Raw genomic sequence first — 24,328 nt, forward strand, 5'->3', positions numbered from 1 at the left:
AAATTGGTTCTTCCTGTGATTTCTTCATTCCTTTGAATCAATTCCATAAGTTGGGAGACTCATGGAATTAACGTTTTCTCACCCATCCCCAATTATGCTTCCCCACCTCCACCCTTTTAGTCCAAAAAGCAATAAAAAAAAAAAAAAAAACTGGAGCCCTCAAACCACAGAATAATTTTCCGGTACATAGGTGGGTAGAGTCCGGATCACTGTGTATTGGAACCCATCAGGAACAAGGAATAAAGACTGTATATATCCACAAATGTCCATGAATGCGTACACATCCACGAGTTCACAGAGGGAGAGGCTGGTGTTAGCTGACTGTGTATTAATAGAGTTGTCAAATACGTGTCTGCAGGGTTTACAGCTGACTAACACATATCACACCGAGACCACATACACAACACAGGGCGCAAACTACTATAAAAGAAACAATGATGGAGAGAGTTTGAGAGAGACAGCGGGAGAGAAAGAAGCGCAAAGAGAGATGAGCCACGCTGGAAATGAAAGGTTAAAGAAAATGGAAAGTCTTTTTTTTTTTTTTTTTCCCTATTTTGAAAGACTTCTGGACGGTATACAAAAATAAATGGAGAGGGGAAGGTGATCATTTGCTGATCTCTCTTGGGAATACCGCATGTGAGTGAGAGTGGGGTGAGTGTTTGTGCGTGTCACTGCGCTCATTAATGCTGCATGCTGACAGCTAAGTGTCATCGGCTGACTACACTTGCCTTAGAATGCCAATATAAAACCGCAAGCCAAGACATGCCACACACACACACACACACACACAAAACCACACCACACTGAGAAGAAGTAGAAGATCCAGGCCCCAGAGGGAGGCAGACATAGACAATGGGAAGCAGGGAACGGGCCGAGAAAGATGCCCAATTTTAAATATTCATTTCTTCCTTCAGCTGCCAAAGCCTCTATCTATCTCTGTCATCAGTCAATACATGTGATGGAGGAGACGACGAAAAGACAGGAAAGAAAGGCAGGGAAATAAGAAACACTGAGCAGTAACAGAGGCAGAGCAGGGGTTAAGTGCTGAGGAGTGTGTAATGATTATTTGATTATTCTGAGTATTATATTAGTTGCGGTTTTTTAGCTGCTTGACATAACCCACAATGACATAATGAGGTAACATTTCATCATCATCACCGTAAAATAAAAGGGGTGTGTGCAACTGCTTCGCGCAAACAAACTTTTTTTTTTTTTTTTTTTTTTGCCAGAGTGACAAAAAATAAGATGAAATATATTTTTTTCCTTTATTTATTCTGAAAATCATCAGCACTTGACAGTGACTCATGAACCATTGTCTCATTGTTCCTTGCTGTAAAAAGGCACGGAAACGAAAGCATCTCCGTATATTAATCTCAGAGACGTACGGCAACATACAGCATTGCACAAAGTTAATTATAAGAGTACTCTCTCATTAATTAACATTAACGTTGTGAATTGAACCGAATGAATTCAATAAGAGATGAGTACGCATCATTTGAAATAACTTGAATTTGAGAAATGTGTGGATCTGCTTCAGTGCTGTGTTTAGAAGGACTGGTGCTTCGGGGTGAAGGAGTCGATGCAAAATTTGGATCCACAATTTGGACCACAGTGTTTGGTGGTTTCCATGGTTTTACTCTTTGTGACTGGTACAGGTTTGTGGCATATTCTACTGCCCGGACTACACAAAATACACAGTACAGTGGAAGTTTTAGTGAACATAAGGCTTTTCCCGACCACATGCATTTGCACAATAAATGAAGGAACCAGTATGCATGAAACATTAGCACAATGTAAACTTTATTGTGCAAAATGGGACACAGTAAAAACGTTGAGCATCATTTCCTTTTCAAAACCAAATATTAATCCTCTTAATTTGAGTTTTGTACATCTACTGTTAGTAAAAAGGGTATAGCCTGTTAATGGAGGTTCCCTCTTCATATACTCTGCACAGTACTCTAGTGTTTCTGGCAGCGAACAATACCATATATCTTGCTGCCTATTGAAGCATTAAAGTTGTTTTTTCAGCCATGCTACTGTATGACGGAATATAAAAAATTCATACAGTACAGGGAATTAAAACCGGTACAGAAGGTCATCTGGTATATCACCCAGCACCAAGCCCGAGTAACAGAGTCAGAAAGGCAAGCGTCCCACTGACTACATTTACATTCTGTTTTTTTAACCTTGTCTAGAAAACAAAAATAAAAGGAAAAGCAATCTAAGCCATGTAAATGGCATGTTTTAAAGTACTTTTGTGTTCTCTGCATTAATGTCTTACATTTCACTACATGTTTATGGCTGACCTCTTTTGACTTTCTATACTATTGGCAAGTTTAATCTATAGTACTGCATTATATATGTGAGGTCATCGTATGTTTATAGTGTCACTATCCTGTGAGTCAGCTATAATATGTAAATTAGGGCTGTCAAAATTAACATATTAAAGCAGATTAATCCACCATCATGATTATTCTGATTAAATACTTTAATGCAGTTAACCTATCCGCAGAATGACTCTGAACGTCTCTGCCAACACATTTGGGGCAGTTTGTCCAAGTACAGTTAGCGTCACGCATGAACAAATGAGCAGTTGATCTGCAAGTGACTGGCAGCAGAACCAGCCCATAAAGATGGAAGACACTAAACAGCACGTTGGCCCTCTGGATGGAAATATGAGGACAAAAAAACCCAAGACGGAACAGCTTTTTCAAGTTGTTTTGTTGAAACTGTTGAAGGTTTTGAATAAACACATTAAGTGCATACATATTCCCTTCTTTCTTGAGTCTGTTCGCTCCTATAAAATGAAACATGATTTATATAGATTAAAAATGAATGATATTTAATTGTGATTAATTGAAATTAATCCACAGCAATCCTGTGATTAATCTGATTAAAAATTGTAATTGTTTGACAGCACTACTATATATATATATATATATATATATATATATATATATATATATATATATATATATATATGTTTGTTTTTTTTTTTAAACCTGCACTTTTGGACATAACGAGCAGGAAGTGAACATAAAAGTGTAATTTGATAAGTAACAAAAATCGCCAGACTATACAGTGTACTTTTATACCCCTGCCCATATAAAAGTACACTATTTCTCTCTGGGATGTAGTGCAGAAGTAGACTGTTGAACATAAAGTTGGAATAAAATATTTTCCCTCTTCTCATGAAATGATTGCGACTGTGATTTATTCTTGATAGATAAAGTGTAACTGGAACTCAGTATGTGATCATTGCACCTGGTCAAAGGTTATTACTGATGTAAATAAACATAAATTAAAAAAACATGTGTCTGAAAACAAAAGTATTCAAACTTTATGGGCAAAAGTGTATAAAGTTGCAGAAAAGCCAAATGCTAATTGACTAAAAGTAGAACAGACTCATTGTTTACTGCATTATGCAGGTTCAGTACATTGATAAAGAAAGCATACATATAAATAAGAGTATACAAATAAATGACAAATAAAGTTAAAAAAGAGCTAAAGCCCTGCAAAAACTAGCAAGTATAGAAACACAAACACACACACACACACACACCAAACACATTCTGTCAGTCGAAACATGAATGTTCGCCCAATAGAATGTAGGGAGGATGAAAAACAACACAAATAAAAACAACCAAATAAAGCCAAAGGACAACACTGAACCACTGCAGCTATGCCGTCTTCTTATTAACCCCTCCACTTCTGGTAGAAGAATCCATGTCAAGGCACAGTGAAATTGTTCTGGAGGCATGTTTTGTCCTAAAGCTGCACTATAGAACTATTCAGACTTGATTAGCTTTACATGGGCACATGGGGTCATGCCACTTTACCACAGGACGTCAGTAATATTAATGGCCAATTCGCACGAGATAAGAAATATGCTCCTGATCAAAATGTTTTTAAGATCAGTTGAAAAATTGCAAGAATTTACATTTTGCACTGTTGGATCTTAAGAAGGTTCTAAGTAGAGTTTCAAAATACAATAAGAAGAAATGGTCTTAAAATTTTGATCAGGTGTGTATCAGTAAAACTACCACAAGTGTGAGGGGTAAATCCATTAACGCACCGCCGCCCCCTTCTGTCGTCATGTGTGTATGATGTTGCTTCCTGATGTTACTGCTAAGAATATTAACACTGTCCATCAAACTCACAAACTGCGACTACAAGAAGCACAAATGGACAAAAACAGGAATAAATGGACTGATTACAGAACTCGGAATGGTGGAAGGACTGAATAATGTGAATGTAAGGTCTTGTGGTGTAGCCAAGCAAGGTTTGTTTGTTGGCTTTTTGTTGTTTTTGCTGATTATGTGTTTATAAAATTTCAATAAAAACTTAAGTTAAAAAAATAAATAAATAAATACCGTCCATCAACGGGATGATTAAACTACTAACATTTGTTTTATTAGCCACATAGCCCTGCTACGTTGCTAGCTTACCTAACAATCAGAAGTCCTGTGCCTCTAACAACTGCTTTCGACCTTCTTTTGCTTCTGAATCGTGTTTGTCGTAAGCCAATTCCAACAATACACGAAGTTTCCCATGCACTTGTCAGACTGCCTAGTAGAAAACTGAGTGCTTCTTCAAGAGCCTCCATGCTTGAAAATCCACAAAAAAAACACTTGTAAACAGGATACGACAGAATATCTACACACATAATAACTACTGGTCTATTCGCATGGGATTAGCATTACCTGGGGTCATTTTCCAGACAGTAAAAGTGGCAGTAATTTTTACTGGCATTGTGCGGTAATGATTACTGTTGTAGCATAATCACACGGGACTAAAATCTCTGGTAATTATTACTTTACCTATGTAAAGCTAATCCCATCTGAATAGGGCTTACGTTGGTCCTTCCTGTAATTTTTCACTCCTTTGAATGTTTCATTTTATCAATTCCATGAGTTGGAAGACTCATATTAGAGAATTAATATAATTTACAGAGAACATAATAGGTCTTAAAAGGTTGTAAAATGCCAAACTGAAACAGGCTGCATCTTTAACTCTACAGCCCCAAATGGATGGCATTGTATTGAAGAATTACACTTACGCTGTAAAGATTATTTCATAATGTACCATCATTAGCTGCAGTCCGACCATTAGCTCTGACTTGCCCTAAGGTAGATGTTTCTTAATAACCAGGAGACAGATGTAGTCTCTCGATAAAAGCAGCGCTGGCGGAATATCCTTTAAAATGGGAACCGCTGCTCCTGCTGAAGTGACCTTCAGCCGAGCATTTAGCTGAGCAGCCTTTAGCTCTGACCTTCAAGCAGGAGCAGTGGGTCATTGTAATGTTTGTCCTGTGTAAATACAGAGACAGAAAGTGGAAGAACGAGGCAGCAAAACAGAGAACGGAACACAATGTACATGTAAATGGGGTCTTTACCTGCTGACCCACGGTTCTTCTTGCCAACTGTCCATCAGCCAGAGACAATGAGATGAAAAGAAGTAGGAGGAAGAGGTGGGGAAGAAACGGGAGTAAGAAAACAGGAAGAAATGTCATTTAGATTTCAAGTGTTAGAATACACATTTAGCAAATTAAACAGAAAATGCAGGCTTTGACATATCCGCAGCTTTAAGGTGGGAGTTAGTGGAGACAAATTGGAAGAAAAAACCCTTCCTTAAAAACAAATACAGGCAAAACAAAAGAGAAAGAAATGGATGAGAGGGAGGAACAGACTGAGAGGAAGAAAAAAAAAAAAAGCCATGTTATCACGGAGTCCAGAGGAAGGCAGCCTGTTTGCAGCCCATCCATCAACTGCCAGCTACCAAATTTTGTCTCTCTCATCCTTTCTTTTCTTTCCCCCTCTATCTCCCCATTCTGCCTGTATTTGTCATAAGAAAGACTGTACTCTGGGAGAAAATGATGGCATTGACATTCTACTGGCAGAAAATCAACATTCACTATTCATTTATCAATACACTTCCCCTTCACACTCCTATTCAGCCACTCTCTCAACTCCTCAATAATTGTCTCTGTGTGTGTGTGTGTGTGTGTGTGTGTGTGTGTGTGTGTGTGTGTGCCGTAGTGGGTTAAGATGTGAGGTTTTTGTTGTGAAAAATGCGCATCAGGGCCTTAATTTAGACTCTGACGTATCACATCAGCATCAGTGCAAAGTTCACTGAGCCTTTGGGATGAGTCGAACACACACACACACACACACACTCATATGCGGTGTAAATGGCAGCAGATAAAGAGTGAGCAAGGCTGTTAATGAGGAAGAGCAACCAGAGCCGTCATAAAACACACTGACACAAAGCCGAAGTACGACAGGAGAAAACATCACAAGACAAAACACTTCATATAGTTTCATCATTTCTTTTCAAAATGGTGTTTATTTGTTGGCCTGATATCGAACCGCAGTAGCTGTTGCTACCAACTCAAATGTATCAGCAGCACTGATTGAAAACTGCAATGAAAGTTGGCGCCTAGTCAGCAGTAGGAGTTTGGTTATGTCTTTTATTAGATTTCAGATTCTGAGTTAGATCTATTTTATTCTCCTATTTAGTCCAGTGGTTTTAGGCCTGGAATTCAAATCGGGTCACCTGAAATTTCTAGCAATTGCTAAAAACAAATTCAGTATTCATTATAATTAAAACACCACACACTTTTCCTAATAAAAATCAAGTTCAAATAAAAGGCAGGATATAATATCTGAGAGGGCATATCTTGACTGACCCGATCATGTGACCACATGAGTTACTACGCAGTCGCAGTCAGAAAACCGAACCAATCAAAAAATGGAAAGATTTCTTCACCCGCCTGGTCCCGCCAAGACATGTCCAAGAGAAAAGTGTCTCCGTTTTGAATGTCTGGGGTCACCAGAAAATTGTGATGTTAAAATGAGGTCATGAGCCAAAAAAGGTTGGGAACCACTGATTTAGTCTCTTGTTTAGGGTCAGCTGTTCAGAGAAATGCAGTGGAATGGGTGGAGACAAGTGGGAGGAGGTGATGTCTAACAATAGAGGTCTGTGTAAGTTGTCATTTGCCCCGTTTATCGTTCATCATTAGTAGTTTTGGAAGTTCAACTGGACTGGTTTTGTTAAAAATTTCTCATCTCTCACAACAGACTTCATTTCCTGGTGGGTATAATAATAAACTTTGTGACCCTATGTGTCATAACATATGCTTCCTAGGTGAGAAAGAAGAAAACCAGTTCAGTTGAACTTCGAAAACTACTAAGGATGTAAAGGAAAGGAAGGAAAGCACCAGCTGTTCTACTTATTAACAGTTAAAGTTTAGTTTGCTGTGCATCTAATCGAATCATAAAAGTTTCCGTTTTCTAATTCCACAGTGATTGGTAATGATGAGAGTCCTGACAGGTAACCCGCAAAAACATGCAGGGACAAAAAAATAAAATGAAATAAAATAAAAAATTTCATGGGCACTGGTAAAATTAAACGAAATGCAGGTGGGTAGCAGACAAGGAAGTAAAAAAAATAAAAGAAGATTCATGGATGAAAATAATTGTCAGGACGTCTAATGACAATAATCATCTAATTTGACCGTGGTTGATCCGCAGCCAGTTTGTTTTATTTTAAAGTGAGCTTCACTTCTGTTTACATTCGCCCACAGACGTCATTGAGGAGCACATACATACTACAGATTCATTGATGCTGTGCGTTTTAGCCAAAAATAAAGCCCTTAAAAGTGAGTTACTGTGTAGACAATGTGTTAAATCAGGGGTCGGGTTGCGGTACTCAGCTTTGCAGATACGGGCGGAAAAGTTTGGAAAAAGTGGACCTGTGCAGGACTCTGGTACTGACCCTGTGTAGGACTCTGGTACTGACCCTGTGTAGGACTCTGGTACTGACCCTGTGTAGGACTCTGGTACTGACCCCGTGCAGGACTCTGGTACTGATCCCGTGCAGGACTCTGGTACTGACCCCGTGCAGGACTCTGGTACTGACCCTGTGCAGGACTCTGGTACTGACTCTGTGCAGGACTCTGGTACTGACCCTGTACAGGACTCTTGTAATGACCCTGTACAGGACTCTGGTACTGACCCCGTGCAGGACTCTGGTACTGACCCTGTACAGGACTCTGGTACTGACCCTGTACAGGACTCTGGTACTGACCCTGTACAGGACTCTTGTAATGACCCTGTACAGGACTCTGGTACTGACCCCGTGCAGGACTCTGGTACTGACCCCGTGCAGGACTCTGGTACTGACCCCCTGCCGGACTCTGGTACTGACCCTGTACAGGACTCTGGTACTGACCCCCTGCAGGACTCTGGTACTGACCCCGTGCAGGACTCTGGTACTGACCCTGGTCACAGCCTGTGCTCCTTCTCTCCTCCACACTGATTTTCCCTCTCAAGCGACATATTTTACGTACTGTCACATCCATTTAGTTTGAAAAAGTAACGAGCCTAGTCTGAGAATGTAAGGAGTATAAAGCACAGATATTTATGCATAAATATAGGGAGCAAAGGTAAAAAGTTGCCAGAAAAATAAATACTCAAGTACAGACACCTAAAAAAATCTACTTAAGTACAGTAACAAAGTACTTATACTTCATTACTTCCCACATCTGGAAAAAAACAAACAGGAGCTTTATGGATGTGGTCAGGAGGACATACAGGTAGAAGACGCAGCAGAGTCAGATGGAACCAGATAATCTGATGTGGAGACACATAAAGGGATTAACTGGAAGTAGTGGTACATTCAATCTCCTGTTATTGATATTTAAAGGATGGATAAAATGCTAAGAGACACTTCAGTGAATATGCACTGGCTGCAAACACCAGGCTAAAGCTAGTGCTAACTTCCTGAAAGCATCAACGCTTCAGCTAACAGGATAATGTGACATTAAACACCATCAACTAATTTAAGGTACTTAATAAATGCTAACACATACAGTGTGTTTGAAAACAGTACAGGTAATATATCATTAATAAAGTAAGCACTAATTGAGAAGCTACTTGACAGACCAAATATATGCTAGTTATTGTGATGGCCAAGCCACACCTCTTAAAACAAACTAATTTGCAGGTGTTGATCAGAAAAAATGACAGTTTATGCAAAAACAGAAGCTATGAAAGTCTGATTTAGTGGGCAGTGAACTGTCAATCACAGCCTGCTCAGCCTCATCAAAGCTTTCTATTTGCACCAAAATCTTATTAATGCACCAATAATTTGCAAACAACCATTAGCACACTTACTGAATCAATCCATGTCGACTCAGGGAAAAAAAAAAAATCATAATTTCAAGGAAAAAGTGGATTTTTTTGAATTAAAGCCAACTGGATTCAGGCTTTTTTGAAGCCAGCTGTCAGTGGTATTACATTTTAAGATTCTTCTGCATTGGCTTCAGTTTCAAGGCACGGTTGTTGCCTTGGGTGGACTGCACCTATTAAACCAGTCGCTCAGTATAAATACATGCATAAAAAGTATCGTTTTGATATTACTGCTGTAAAAACCATCCCCAGCCCTCACCTAAAAACTGTTTAAACAGAGCTATTAAGAAGCATCTTGGGGAGCCTATTATTTTAGAGTTGAGTCTAAAAAGGGGTCACACACACACACAAATCCAAACAGACACACACAGAGCATCACACAGCTTAGGACTGGAGGGCATATGATTCAGTGTGTGTGTATTCAAATGATGTGTCGGACTGAGTCATCTTCAGTTTCAAAAGGGAACAGAGAAACAGTGGGGACATCAGGGAACAACAGGCCGAGAAAACCACGAGATCCAGGGTGTGTGTATGTGGGTTCACTCCTCTACAAAGCGTCTGACATAGATCTGAGTCCACTCAACTTCCACATTCCACAGCCCTTTTTTAGGATAATTTTGCCTGGGGAGGACAACATAGAATAAACAGAGGGAGAGCAGACAGACCAAGGTCGTCCGAACTGGGAGATGAACCAAACATCTCAGCCACCTTTAACCCTGATCAATGGCTGCAATAAAACCCCCTACACAGTAAAAATACAGATAAGACATTAAAGCAGAGCTCCTCAAAAATAAACAGAAATAAATGTTTATGATGTTCAAAAAACATTCTGCTGTTCAGACCACTGCTCAGATCAGATCTCAATTTTGACTGATATCTACTTTTACAGCAGCAATATCAAAAAATTAACCCTAAAGTCTTCATAAAACTCTAGCAGAGTAGCTATTATTTATGAGTATCTTGATTGGTCTGCTCTCCATGGCCCATAATAACCCAGTAATGACTCATAAACATAAATGATAACTCATTGGTCCTCTGCATCAGTCAGTAACTGACAAAAACTGGAGGAACATAAACACTTGAGAATACGATCACATCATTTTGTAAATGCAAAAGAAACTTCAGCTACTTATGACATGTTCACTCATTAGGTCAGGTAAAAAACAGAATATGACGCTGACAACTATTAAGACAACTTCATAAAATGTATGAAAATACTAATAAGGAGTATAGCTCATGCATTGTATAATGGAATACTAAATGAAATGCTAACATTGAAGCTAATGAAGCTAAGTTATGCTAACAGGCTGGCAATTAAACTAACTGGATGCAACATTAGTATGTGCCCCAGAGTGCAGAATATATATATATATATATATATATATATATATATATATATATATATGTGTGTGTGTGTGTGTGTGTGTGTGTGTATTTATTTATTTATTTTTTCTTTAAAGGGAATGACACAAATACATCATTCCATCCAAACAAAAAAAAACATTGTATGCATCCACGCAGATATTCGGTATAAGTCAGTTACATATCATACCACAACAGCTTCAAACCCAGTCTATACACAATTAAATGCCAATATTTAATTTTTGGATTGAAAATTACCTTCAATATTTTTGACACTGTTACATAGTTAGAAGGCTGCTGTGTGTTTGTCCTTAGTGCATGTATACTGTAGTGTATACTGTAGTCCTGTAGTCCTTAAAATTGGATGTACTGCATGAATTTATGCACTAAAGGGTACAAATTAATATCCTGGTTGATAACAATGCCAAAAATATTACAAAACAACTTGAGATGATGTGAAAACATTAGCGTTGCCGAAGTGTGGGCTCAGCTTTGAGTATGATTTGTATTCATGAATTCATTATTGTGTATTCAGTTGCCTGAAGGACCTACAAACAAGCAGGTCACCACGTCCTTGGAGTGCGACAGTGTGTGTATCTGTGTCTATTTATTGTGAACAACAGAGGATGTACAGTACAGGTGTGCTGTTCCTGCTATTCAATATGACAATCCAGTGTGTTGCACCTGTCCTTTTGTGTCTGAAAAGGTTGCTGTTGCTATGTGTGTCATGTCTTGCTCTGTTACATCCCCCCGCTGACCTGTGCAGGTGCTGCCCCCTCTGTCCCCAGCGGTAGGTTACTGATTTGCTGCAGCACCCTCAGACACCCCCCCCCCCACCCCACTGACAGAGGAACTGTGTCACTGGATTTTCCTTTATTTCTGCCGTTCGTTTTCCCGTTTACACACAACCAGACACCTCTTTGCACTCTGTGGGAATATATTCCCCTCCTCACCATCTCTTCATTCTCCCCATCCGCCCACATCCAGCATCCACTGTCACATCTTCCCCAGGTGAAAGAAGACTTTTTTAGCAACATGTTTTAGGGCTCTTCTTTCTCTCTCCTGGCTGTTTTAAACCCAGAGTTCAACCTCAAAACCCTTACCATTCCAATTTACCCTGTCAATCTCACACTGTGTTCTCTCTGTTCCTGTTTCTGCATCTATAACACACACACACACACACACACACACAAATTTGAAATTCATATCAATGGTTATACAGATGTAACCCTCCAATGTCCAATTTTCATGATGCTTTTACATGGACGGAGAAACACGAGAACTCCCAGACTTTAAGAACACAAACACACATGTAGTCGCATCCTGTAAAATAATAAGGTGGCTAGAGCGTTGACCTCTGACCTAAGAGCAATTCCTGACGGCTTTAACTGATAGCCTTTCACAGTCGGAATGCTCCTTACACCCAGTAGTCTGGCAGTCTGTCTCACTTTGTAAATCTGACTAGAACTGAAGAGGCCTGTCGTTTATACACGACATATAAACAGCAGTGAGTAGGTTTCCATGTAAAATTTTACTCTCCCCACAAAACCCATGCTCTTCTTCCATCTATTTGAGGTAGATTCAGTGTTTCTGTATTATAAATGTGGACTATGGGAAGGTTGGATTTTCCTGCTGTCTGCCTGTCGGTGCCAAACACTAGCACCGGTTGACCTTTCCAATTTACCGTGTCAATCATGCTGACACACACATACACGAGCTCAGCCAGTACGAACAACCCAGTCTTCCATACACGTCCAGGTAAAAGTTGCTGTCAATCATCCCAGTATGGAATCCCAAATGTCACCAGGTTCTGACATTCTCTTTGCTAACTGTCTAAAATAAAAAAAAAAAGGTTAGCTTATCCCTTCCTCTCATATCTCTCCTGGCAACCTTTTTTCTCCTTCTGTCTTCCACACCCATATAATTTGTACGCTCCAGTTTTCACATCCCATTATTTTAGGCTTTAGGTTTATTTGTGCCCAAACAGATGACTGCTCTCAAATGTGCACTTGAGATAAAAACCCGCCAATCCCTTGTTAAACAATACCTCTTATCACCTCTAGAGGCAAACAAAAAAACGAGGATAAAAAAAAAAAAAAAAAAAAAGGTACAGCTGAAACTGCTAAACAAACAAAGCGACCTCAAAAAGAGACAAGAGGAGCGCACAGGAAATCATGACAGAGCCGCATAATTCATACTGTGAGCCTAATGATGGTACTAAAAGAGAAGATATCCTTTCCAATTCAAAAGAAAAGAACCACTTCAACAAATGCATACTTCTGATAGAAGACGGAAAGAGAAATAGAAACCTCTGATCCTATAAGAAAAAAAAAAAAAACTCTATAAAGTTAAAAAGCCAAGACAGAAGAGATCAGGATTAGAGAGTCTTAAACAGAGGAAAGTTGGAGCCAAAGTTGGAGAATGAATAGTCTGGCTCATTACCACAAGAATACATGCATGTAAATATGGTACCATCCAAGGACACCTTTGGATTTGTCACAGATTATCTACCCATCAGACGTTCATGAGTATTTGGATGGTGAAAGCTGAGATTCTACACTTCAATCACATCTGTATTGTTTCACTTCAAATCCACCGTGGTGGCATACACAGGCAGAATTATACAATTTGTGTTACTGTCCAATTGTCTCTGAAAGCCGATTGTGACCCAAGGGTTGCCTGATGTGCCCTTGAGCAAAGAACACCTGACATGGCAACCTACAGCTCCCAGTCTGCAGTGTGTAATGTGTTAATGCATGTTCAGCTGTGATGGGTTTAACCCTGTAAAGCCTGAACCATTAAATCATTGACAGAAAATTCCAGTTCTTTGAAACCGGAGCCTTTATCAGTCCTTCTGAACAACCGAAAAAACTTTTTTTTAATTTTCAAATATCAATTTCTATGTATGAGTTTCAATTTTGTATCATTTTTAATACATCTGGTCTCAGTGCTCAAATATTATTTTTGAACAAACAAAAACATAATATAACATGTCTAACAAAGTGGTAATTCCTTTTCAAAATTGGCAAAGTTCTGCCTCCTTCCTCATTAATGACAATCTTGTAGTGTCACTGGAAAGGCCTCTGGTGAATGAATTCCTCCCCCATGGTCAATTATCTGTGTATTGCATGTATCTAATTGGATACATCAGGTTTTTCAAGAAAAAAAAAATCACACTAATCATGTAGAGGGCTTCAAAACTCATGTATCAAATATGATATGTTTGGAGTTATAGGGTTAAAGCTTAATTTCAGTGTGTGTTGTATGCCCACATATAAAATACAGTATACTGACAAATAAGGGTAAACAAAATAGACTTGAAAAATTCCAAACAAATTCCAAATCAGTAAACCTATTTCTGAGGTATATATATAATATCATAAAATCTAATAAACAAAAGGTATGTGTTAGATTGTTTCACATATTAAGTGCATCTTTGACGTATCCTGTTTCGAATAATATATAATACTAGATATAAATCGACCAAAACTATATCTGTAATATGTACAATTTTGCATGTTTATTCCATTTATTTATTCTCTGACAATCTGAAAAACCTGAACTGTGGACAGAGAAAGTATCATGTATGTGGCTGCATAAACTGATCACAGATATGTAATTGTATTTAATCAATGCAATGATCAGTGGATCAGATTTGAATGAAATCATTTATATTCACAATTTTTCCATACACTGACTCTTCTGCCTCTCTCAAGGCTAAAACCTAATTGAAAATGTGCATAAAAACAGCCAGTTATGAAACAGACTATGGACATGACCGATGTACTGATCTGTTTCACTTGATGGAAGTCTCTGTGACATTGGTTTTATACTGTTCTGCAAATGGCAATGCAACCATCAGTGGTTTTAAGTCCAGTGATCCCACCAGGTTTCATCCCTCAAGCGCAACTTATATTCGTCAAGTTACTGAATGTCACCTTGTCGTTTTTTTTTTTTTTTTTTTTTTTTTTTTACATTTTTTGTGGGGTCTTCTTTTTCAGGGAGGTAGCCACTTTAATGCCAGTGCCTCCACAAATTCTTCAAAAACAAGGTCCCCTGACACTATTTTTACAAATGCAATGTCACTGTTTCCTCAAGATGATGGTGACTAGTTTAACCCATAAAGACCCGGTGCTACTTTTGTGGCAGTTCCCAAATGACTTTTTCTCTATTTCTACCTTTCTTAACTGATTTCTAAGCAATTTTTTTTTAAATATTAGTAATTTGTATGAGTATTAGCAGTAGTATTATTTGATTATTTGGTGTAAATCATGTATTTTCCTATATTTAATTCACAGATCATGTAGATGTTCATGAAAACTGAGAGTAAATTCAAAGTTAATTATATAAAAATAGAGAAAAATTACTTTTCCAGCAAAGATATTGCTAACTAAATGTAAAAACAAGTGTGTCCATCCACTGGAATTGATCCAACTCCATGGGTTTTACTGGTGACTGGTGTTTCCATGTTCACTACGGAGCCTCTGAACGTCCAAATGGATCATATCTAATGACCATGAAAAGATGACAAACTTCATTTTAGACCAATTATTTACATGTATTGATAGGATTGATGGATCAACAGGTATTAAACAGTTTACATCAGTGGATGGTTTGTGTCACCAGTGGCTGTTTGGGTATCTAGCGGTTAAAGAAACCAGTAAGTCAGTTTCTTCCTGCTCCGGTGTGATAACAGGCTCAGTTGGTCCTTTTTCAACCGCTGGACTAGCACTAAAACAAAGTGTGTCGATGGAGTTTGTAGATAGGTGTGGCCATGCGAGACTAACGCAGTGGTTTGCTGCAGCTGTGTGTTGTGTTGTGTTGTGTTGTGTTGTGTGTGTTCCTCTGGCCTGTACCCACCACCTCAGGGTGAAATACCAGATGGAGAAGCGACCATGAGAGACACAAACAGGAGATGCGTCATTACTAAATCAGGTTGTTTCACACTTTTCCCTCTTCTTCATCCAAAATGCTGCTGGCTAAACCCAAAAGCTGTACTCTCCCTTCATTGTCTTTATCTCTCTACACTTATTGTACCTCCTCTTTTTATCCCACGGGCTTGAAAAACTGTGTCAAAGAGACCCTCAGCATAAGTAAATAAGGCTCATATACAAGAGGATACTGAATTTTAAGTGGCTCCTTTAAAAGCAAGTGGTGTTCCAGCTGAGCATTCACATCTCCCCGTGTAGCTTCTGCTTTCGACACAGTCCATTCATTTACTACACGCCAACGCATGGAGGGACGAGGCCTGGAGGAATGTGACAGATCAGTGGAGGGTAACATGTTCTGGCATTCACTCCAGCACTTCCGTGAAGGCTACAGCACAAGAAGAGGTTCATGGCTTTTGAAGGAGAATAAAATATGTACTGTACTATGAATTTATTGCTCCCTTTAGAAATACAGAGCCCTCTGCCAGTTAGCAATCATCTGTCTATTACTTTTTCAGTGAAGGTCCCTTTAGAGTTCGCAATTTTGGCCTGTCCACAACTAAAGAAGACAAAAGACAAGAGAAACTTTCCTGAATTTCTGGCTGTCGAAACAGGAGAACATTGCATTAAGACATCCATTGATGTAAAGCTTTGTGATCTAAGACCAGCTGCATTAAAACTGTGACAGGGTAAAAAATATATACACGTAGTGAACATACAGCATTGTGCTCTTAGTCCGCTGCAAAGTGAATTTATCGCTATTACAATAACAACACACTTGTATTTAAAAACCATTTGTTAAACACACATTCTGTTGAACTGAACTTTGCTGACCCCTCGCTGACTCATCAAAAGCTCCGGTTTGTCCAGACAAATCCAGCATTCAGCTACTACAAAAAAAGAAGGATTTCAGGAAGGACAATTTACAGAACTCAATCAATGCTTTATGAAAACCATTTTCATACACTCATTTTTGGACATTTCTAATGATAGATTCCAACGTTTTAACATTTATGCCTTTTTTTAAAGGCTATTTTTTTTTGTTTTATCTTCTATGAGAAGTGTTTTTCTTTGAACACATTGTCTCTATTAAAACTCCTCTTGACGATAGGAGTCTATTATTATGTTTTCATGCAAATGTTTCTAATGTGTACCATCTTTGTCTGTCAAATAATGGGTTTTCATTTAATATCCTACATTTATACAATTCTTCACATGCTGGCAAAGACAAATCTATGACAAAAACTACATTAAAAAGATTTCCAAATCAAGTATTCAGTGGATTTTGTTTTACTGCTTTGCCTTTTGTTGATTAATAAATCAAAGCCTGTGATAAAATACATAGTTCTTCACATTACAAACAAGCAAAGCGAGCACAGTACCTTGCAAATGCAAAAAACTATTGCGGGAAAAGGGTCTTCTCCTTGGTTGATTTTTGATTCTAAACGCAGCTTTTGTTCTGTTGCAGGTGCACAGAGACTTCAAAAAAAGATTAGTGTTGAATTTTTTACAGACAGTAACATTTGTTTTTAAACTCATGCTACATTTTTGTGTCTTGTTCTACAAAACGTTCAACCTTGGCAGAAGCACCAGCGCTTTGAAAAGGAAATGTTAATGTACAGCTTAGTAAGAGCAACTGGATGTGTAAATAAAAAAACTGAAAACAAATCTGCCCAGAATTTGTTTTGTATTACTTAGAGCATCCTTATGTAGCTCACCTGGAAGTATTTAATCAAGTATTGCTCATTCCATTCAGCCGTGCTTCATGTGAGATTCCACTAATTGTTTCCAAATAAAGCTGTATTCAATAGTGCTGTGTCTGTCTGTTGTGATAGCACATCTGCCTTACAATCCCATCCACCATAAACAACTCAGTATATCCATGTGACTCTGCGTCTAAATGTAAAGCGATCGCTCACAGTGGTAAGAACAGTGAGGGTCTGTGTCTGATTAATAGCGTAATTGATTAAGTGGCTCAGAGATTGATTGGTTGAGGCTGGCTATAACAGATTCATTAGAACGGTGATAGATCAGTGAGATCTGGCTGCAGCTGTTCCGCCTGGCTTCGGACAGCACGGCCGGTAATGGACATCATCTGTCTATCTGTGGATCACAATATGGCCACATGAACACACACACACACACACACACACACACAAACACACACACACACACACACAGCTCTGCGAATGTGTGTTTTATATGCAGATCTCCTCTTTTCAGTCGCTCCAAACAAGCAGATGGGGGAGGGGGAAGAAGGAGAAGGGCGGAAACTATTTTTGGATTAAAGGCCCCTGTTGATCTATTCCTGTTTTCAGCATCAACTCTCAATCTTCAACTTTTACACTTTGCCTTTCTTTCTTCCTTCCTATCAATCTCCATCATCCTCAAAGTTTTCCCACTTTCCCAGAACTTGCCTCCTTTTTTTCTTGCTATCCAATTCTTTTCTGTCCTTAAGTCTTAGATCCAGCTGATGTCATCATGTCTATGCGTGTGCTCATGTCAGCATATCAACTGCCTCTATATATGGGCTAAGTCTGAAGTAAACTAAAACAAAACTGATGTTTTTATAGACATATGAAATTTCGTCCATTATAAGTACATGGGAAAAAAATATTTTAAAAATTCATAAAAAATTTGAACTTTAACCTACATTTCCCAAAATATAACCAGATCTATTGTGGGTCACTGGCAGTTTATAAACCCAATTTGGTATGAGTTCAATCAATAGTTTTGCTGCTACAGATATTTGAAATTTCACCCATTATAAGTAAATAGAAAAAACAGAGATTTTAAAAAATTAAAAAAAAAATAAAAATTGAACTTTAACCTACGTTTCCCAAAATGTAATCAGATCTATTGTCGGTCACTGGCAATTTGTAAATCCAATTTGGTATGAATTCAACCAACAGTTTTGCTGAGACCACTAAGTAAACAGACAATCAGTGACCTCTAAGGATGACAAAAATGATTTGTGTCTTGGACTGTGCCAACTATAATGCATGTTACTGCCCTGTCATGTCTGTTATATTGAATATGAGCCTTACTATGATAATTATGTTTTGCACCTATACTATTGTTTGTATTATTATTTACTGTATTAATTATTATTAATTATTTGTTGTACAGGGATTATTTTTCTTTGAAAAAATAAATAAATACACTTATGGAAAAAACAAACAAACAACAAAACAGTTTTGCTGCTACAGACTTTTGAAATTTCGCCCATTATAAGTAAATGGGGAAAAAAAAGATTTTAAGAATTCATAAAAAATTTGAACTTTGACCTACTTTTCAAACATGTAATCAGATCTATTCTGGGTCGCTGGCAATGTTTAAACCCAATTTGGTACGAATTCAACCCATAGTTTTGCTGCTAGAGTGTTAACGAGCAAAGAAACAAAGAAACAAACTAAGAGACAAACAAGCCGGACCAAAAACATTGTACACTGTGATAGCACAGGACAAGAGGACAAACACAAACAAGTACCGTATGTGCCTGTGTGTGTGTTTGTAAATGAGTGTGAACTGAAACAGGGTAATATTTAGCAAGGCTTTACCAAATGAAGACATCGCCTTAAAAGCACCACCTACATAGCCTTTCTGCCCATAGTGCCACTTCAGCACAGACACACTAATGAACAACTGAGATATAAAGTGCACTTGTGCATGAGCATGAATACAACTATTTGTATATGTGGGTACATTTGTTGACATAGATGTGTGGGTAAAAACATTAATGTGTCTATAAATCTCATGTTTGTTCAAGCCTGTTTGATCTATCTCTGCTCTTCTCTTGCTTTTGTGGTAATAAACATGATGTATTTTCATCATCACTCCCATCGCTATCATCACACAGTAATGATGTCTTACAGTTACAGTAGTTGGTGAATAAGAGGAAATTAGTAGGTACTGAAAAGAGGCAGAGTCTATGAGTTGGTACAAACTGTGCACTCACCCAGTAGACTCATATCAGCACTATGGTTATTGGTCATTCTGGACTAATCCCTGATTTTTACCCGATTTTTCCTAAATAAGGAACACTGATACAAAATCTGGAATCAGAATTTTTCCAGCCTGTCAGGATTTTGAGTTATTTACAATCAAACAATCGATCCACAGCTATTAACGGCATATCAATTTGAATTCTATAAATTCTAAATGACTGAGATTCAGATGCTTTCAATACCTGAAGGAAAGATTAGATAAGATCAAACTTTACAGATCCCACAATAGTGAAATTCACTGATTAAAAGGGTCATATTTTGCTAAACCCACTTTTATTAGTCTTTGGTACATTTATTTGTGTATTTGTTCATAACCATTCAGCCACTCTGCTCCCAAACTCTGAAACTCCTTGCCACCGGAGCTCAGAAGTACCACTTCACACCCTCTCTTCAAATCCAAACTCAAAACCCATCTGTTTAGGACCGCATTCTCTTTGTGACTACAATTGCATTGCCAATTTTTAATCTGCCTTTTGCTATTACTCTGTTTTATACTCTCCTGTTTACTGTATGGTGTCCTTCAGTGCCAAGAAAGGCGCCTATAAATAAAATGTACAATTATATTATTATTATTATTAGTAGTAGTAGTAGTAGTAGTAGTAGTATAAAGTTTGAATTTGAACCCTCCAGGTGCTGCAAAGTTATCTTTATATTAATTTTGCCAAAAAATCGAGTGGATTTCTACAACCTGTTTCAATTCCTTCTTAATTTGTTGTGTCTATAACCAATTACATCTCGACATTTGCCATACCATATAAGGTCAAGACTTCCGATGACCATTTCTCCAAGTAAGCCATAATTGTTTATCAGCAGCAGTGGTTGTAGTCCATACTGAAAATATGTCCAAACTTATAGCCAATTACCTAAAATGTTCAGTTGTTGGTTGAACAGGACAGAGCGGCACAGCCAACAACCTGGAGGGGGTGTGGTGTGAAGCAGCTCATTTGCATTTAAAGGGCCAGCGCTCAAAACAACCTTTCTGGTGTCATTACTCAGAAATAGGGTTGAAGATGGACCTGTGGAGTTGAATTAATACAGAATTCAAACCCAAGCATAGCATTTACAGTTTATGCAGACCACAGGGAGATGTTTTAAAATGTATAATTCCATTAAATAAAGGAAAATATCACTCCTTTAAGGCAGTCACAGGATGAAGTGCAAGGAAAAAAAAAAAAAAACTTTACAGGCTATATACTGTACATAAATAGCCCAGAATGATGATTGCCTAGTTAGGGACATGCTAAAGGCTTATGAATGTATGGGTTGGATGCTGAGACCTGTGTACTGTATAATGCATTTCCTCCAATCACACCTTGATTTCTCCCCACCAAACTGGCACTTCAAGCTAAAAATGAAAGGGAATAATGAAGGTTCCCACAGCAGTAAACTGTCTGAACCCACAAAAAAGAGAGACAGTGTCTGGGGTTTATACGCCACTGGCCTTGATGTTCACATTTATAAGCAAATTTGACCAGTTTAACACATATTAGCAAACTGTGGGTACACAATAAAAAGCATTGGCTCAAGACCGTTGGTGTACTTTCACGTAGCTCAAATTCTGATTGTGATTTTAGATTTGGAATCAGCTTGAAATAGCTGAAATCAGATGAGTTTTTTTTTTGCCAGATGCAGTTTTGTTTAACCAACTGTATTGTGGAGCTGGGAAGAGTGAGAGCTGGAACGTATCACCACTGTCGGCAAGAAATTTTAATTAACACAAAGAAAAAATTAACTTGTGTGACAGCCGTGAAAATAACGCTATTGCTAACTTGTTTAATGCACATATAGTGTTGCTTCTTGGCTGAAAGACAATATAACAAATTAATGCTGATGTTCACAAATATAGCCTGGCTACATTAGATTTCAGTCGAGTCCACCAGTAGAGTTGTCTATCAATAACAGTAAATAAATAAATAAATAAATAAAAGCTCCAAGTGTCACACTCAGCATGCAAGTAAGCTGTCAATCAAATCCCACACAACAGACTGTGTTTTTTACTCACAAGACATTTGGCATTCACATACAACATATTTAATTTGTTTTAAACTAACAGAACTGCCAATTATATTTATAATCTCAGCTGGCTGTGACAACAGTGTTATGAAAGTTTTTATAATTAGGTTTATGGACTGAAAACAATTGGTTATGTTTAGGGAACAGAGCCAGGGTTTGGTTTCATTTATGAGTAAGTCCATGAAGATAATAAATGGCTCTCAATATTTAGCATTATTTGAACTAAACCGTTACTCTCCTTCCCTTTGATGGTCATTTCTGGGTTTCTAAATCATGAAAAGAGAGGATGACATGCACATCCAGATGTTAAAAGGTGTGCAGGTTCCCAAAGAACAGTGAATAAAAAATGAGATAAGATCCACATGACCTGTGAACTCCCAAGAAGATGTTTATTCATCACAGTGATGTTTGAGGCATCGGCCCTTCATCAGACATGAGGCAGGTCATGACGCAGCTGCTTATATAGAACATTAACTGCAGCATCACGTGACAGGCAATGCGTATTTACAGATGTTTACAGTAACTTTTAAATACATGTGAATGATGAAGTTTTCTGGATGGGCCATAACTTTCTTCAGTTAAACACAGAAAAAACTGAGGTAGTCATTTTTGGACCCAAGGAGGAGCGTCTTAAAATCAGCATGCAGCTCCAGTCACTTCAGTTAAAAACTTCAGACCAGGCCAGGAATTTGGGTGTTGTCATGGATTCAGACCTGAATTTTAAAAACCACATACAAACAATTACAAAGTCAGTTTACTATCACCTCAAGAACATTTCTAGGATTAAAGGACTGATGTCGCAGCAAGACCTTGAAAAACTTGTCCATGCCTTCATCTTTAGTCGAGTTGACTACTGTAACAGTATCTTCTCTGGTCTGCCTAAAAAGTCTACAGTCGACTGCAACTGATCCAGAATGCTGCTGCTCGAGTCCTCACTAAGACCAAGAGAGTGGACCACATCAGCCCAGTTCTGAGGTCTCTACACTGGCTCCCTGTCTCTCAGAGAATAGACTTCAAAATTCTCTTACTAGCATATAAAGCACAGAATGGTTTAGGCCCAAAATACATTAGAGACCTTCTAGTCCAGTATGAACCATCCAGACCACTCAGGTCATCTGGTACAGGTCTGCTCTGTGTTCCCAAAGTCAGAACTAAACATGGAGAATCAGCGTTCAGTTTCTATGCTCCATATATCTGGAACAAACTACCAGAAAATATCAGGTCTGCTGAGTCTGAGTTCTTTTAAGTCCAGGTTAAAGACTCACCTGTTCACTGCTGCCTTTGACTAAAAGGCTTTTGACTTTTTAAATTTTATATTCTCTTTGAAACTCTGCACTGCAACTTTTACTTTAATATGTGTGTGTTTTTATTTTTATTTTATTTTATTTTGATTTTATGTGTTGTTTTCTTACTCGCTGTTTTTAATCACCTTTTATATGTTTCTTTTATAATGTTTTAAATGTGTTTCTTTTTGTTTCTTTTATTTCAATGTCCTGTGTGAAGCATCTTGAATTGCCTTGTTGCTGAAATGTGCTATACAAATAAACTTGCCTTGCCTTGCCTTTAACTTCATACAAATAAGACTGTCAAGAGGCAATAAATAAAATAAAGTGTTCTGTTTGTGAATTTTTCCGACCCATCTGAAGCCTTTTTCAGGCTGACAGAACCGTGCTGGTGCCAGTTCCTGCACTTTATCTCAAAGCAGCCAACGTGTTCACACCAAAAATCAGAGCGTTCAGAAACCGAGAATTTGGTTACCGATGGGCACGAAGTCAAACTTGTTTTTTCTAAGCAAACTGGTGATGACATAAGTGGACGTCACCTGGTCAGTCTGGATCAGAAGCGGAAAACTAAACAAACCAAGAAAAGGTGAGTGTGGAAAATGACCAAGAAATCGAGTTGTAATGTTCTGTGTTGCATTAAATAAAAACCATCTTTTAAGAGTTCCGTGTCATCTTTATTCACTTACAGACATGCGTTTTTTGTCCTACAACCTATCCCATCATGCATCAGTCCTACTACATCTACGGTAAGTGTTCAGGGACAAAACAGTAGCAATACGACATCTCCTTTTTTTTGTGGCGAATGCGGGCCATTCATTCATGGGCAAGCACTTCGGTTCCCAGTGTAATCGATACTGGCCTGGCCGGTCTGAAAACAGCTTGAGTGTAGTGACAGAACCACAGCGTTAATGTGATATGTACATGTTAACAAAATGTGCATGTTTGAAGCAGCGTAGAAATGCACCCATGAAGATAACGCTCAATGTGTTTAGCATAATTTGAACCAAACCATGTTATTCTCCTTCCTTTTGATGGTAATTTCTGGGTTTCTATATCAACCATCCAGCCAAGTCTTGCCCATTGAACAGATTATATAGTGGTTTACTGTGATTTGCCGAAATCTACAACGGTGACATTTTATTCTGGCGACTGGGTTGCACTGTCACTAAGTGTTGGCTCAAGAGGGATTTGTTGTGTTATTCTCTGTAATATTACAAGGACTTGACCTTAGTATGTGAAGCGCCTTGAGATGATTTTTGTTCGGATTTAGAGCTGTGTAAGTTAAAGTGAACAGAACTGACTTTACATACACTAAACTAAATAAGACCCGTGCTAACCCTAACCCATACTTGCAGTTTCTTCCTTTCCTGGAGGTGATTCCCTTCTAACTGTTAAGATGAGCAGCTAATCAGGTATTGATATGTGTGACACATAAGAAGATAAATGGATGATCATTTCAACAATCCTGAAGTACAACATATATAAAAGGATATTTCTGGTTGTTATCTGCACCACTACATGCTCTGTGTCAAACAATCAATGGC

The 24,328-nt window shown here is 38.3% G+C and overlaps 1 protein-coding gene across 2 annotated transcripts in view; it reads right to left on the reverse strand.

The window, feature by feature from the left end:
* LOC115421076 (protein sidekick-1) overlaps positions 1-24,328 on the reverse strand; it is a 504,319-nt gene that overhangs the window by 198,885 nt on the left and 281,106 nt on the right. Inside the window, exon 6 of one of the 2 annotated variants that reach the window (XM_030136788.1) lies at positions 5,396-5,422. The exons of the other annotated variant lie outside the window; for it this stretch is intronic. Coding sequence (XP_029992648.1) covers positions 5,396-5,422 — 27 coding nt within the window. The remainder of the gene's footprint in view (positions 1-5,395; positions 5,423-24,328) is intronic. 2 annotated transcript variants of the gene reach the window in all.

This window comes from Sphaeramia orbicularis, chromosome 1 (assembly GCF_902148855.1).
Source record: "Sphaeramia orbicularis chromosome 1, fSphaOr1.1, whole genome shotgun sequence".
Taxonomy (NCBI): Eukaryota; Metazoa; Chordata; class Actinopteri; order Kurtiformes; family Apogonidae; genus Sphaeramia; species Sphaeramia orbicularis.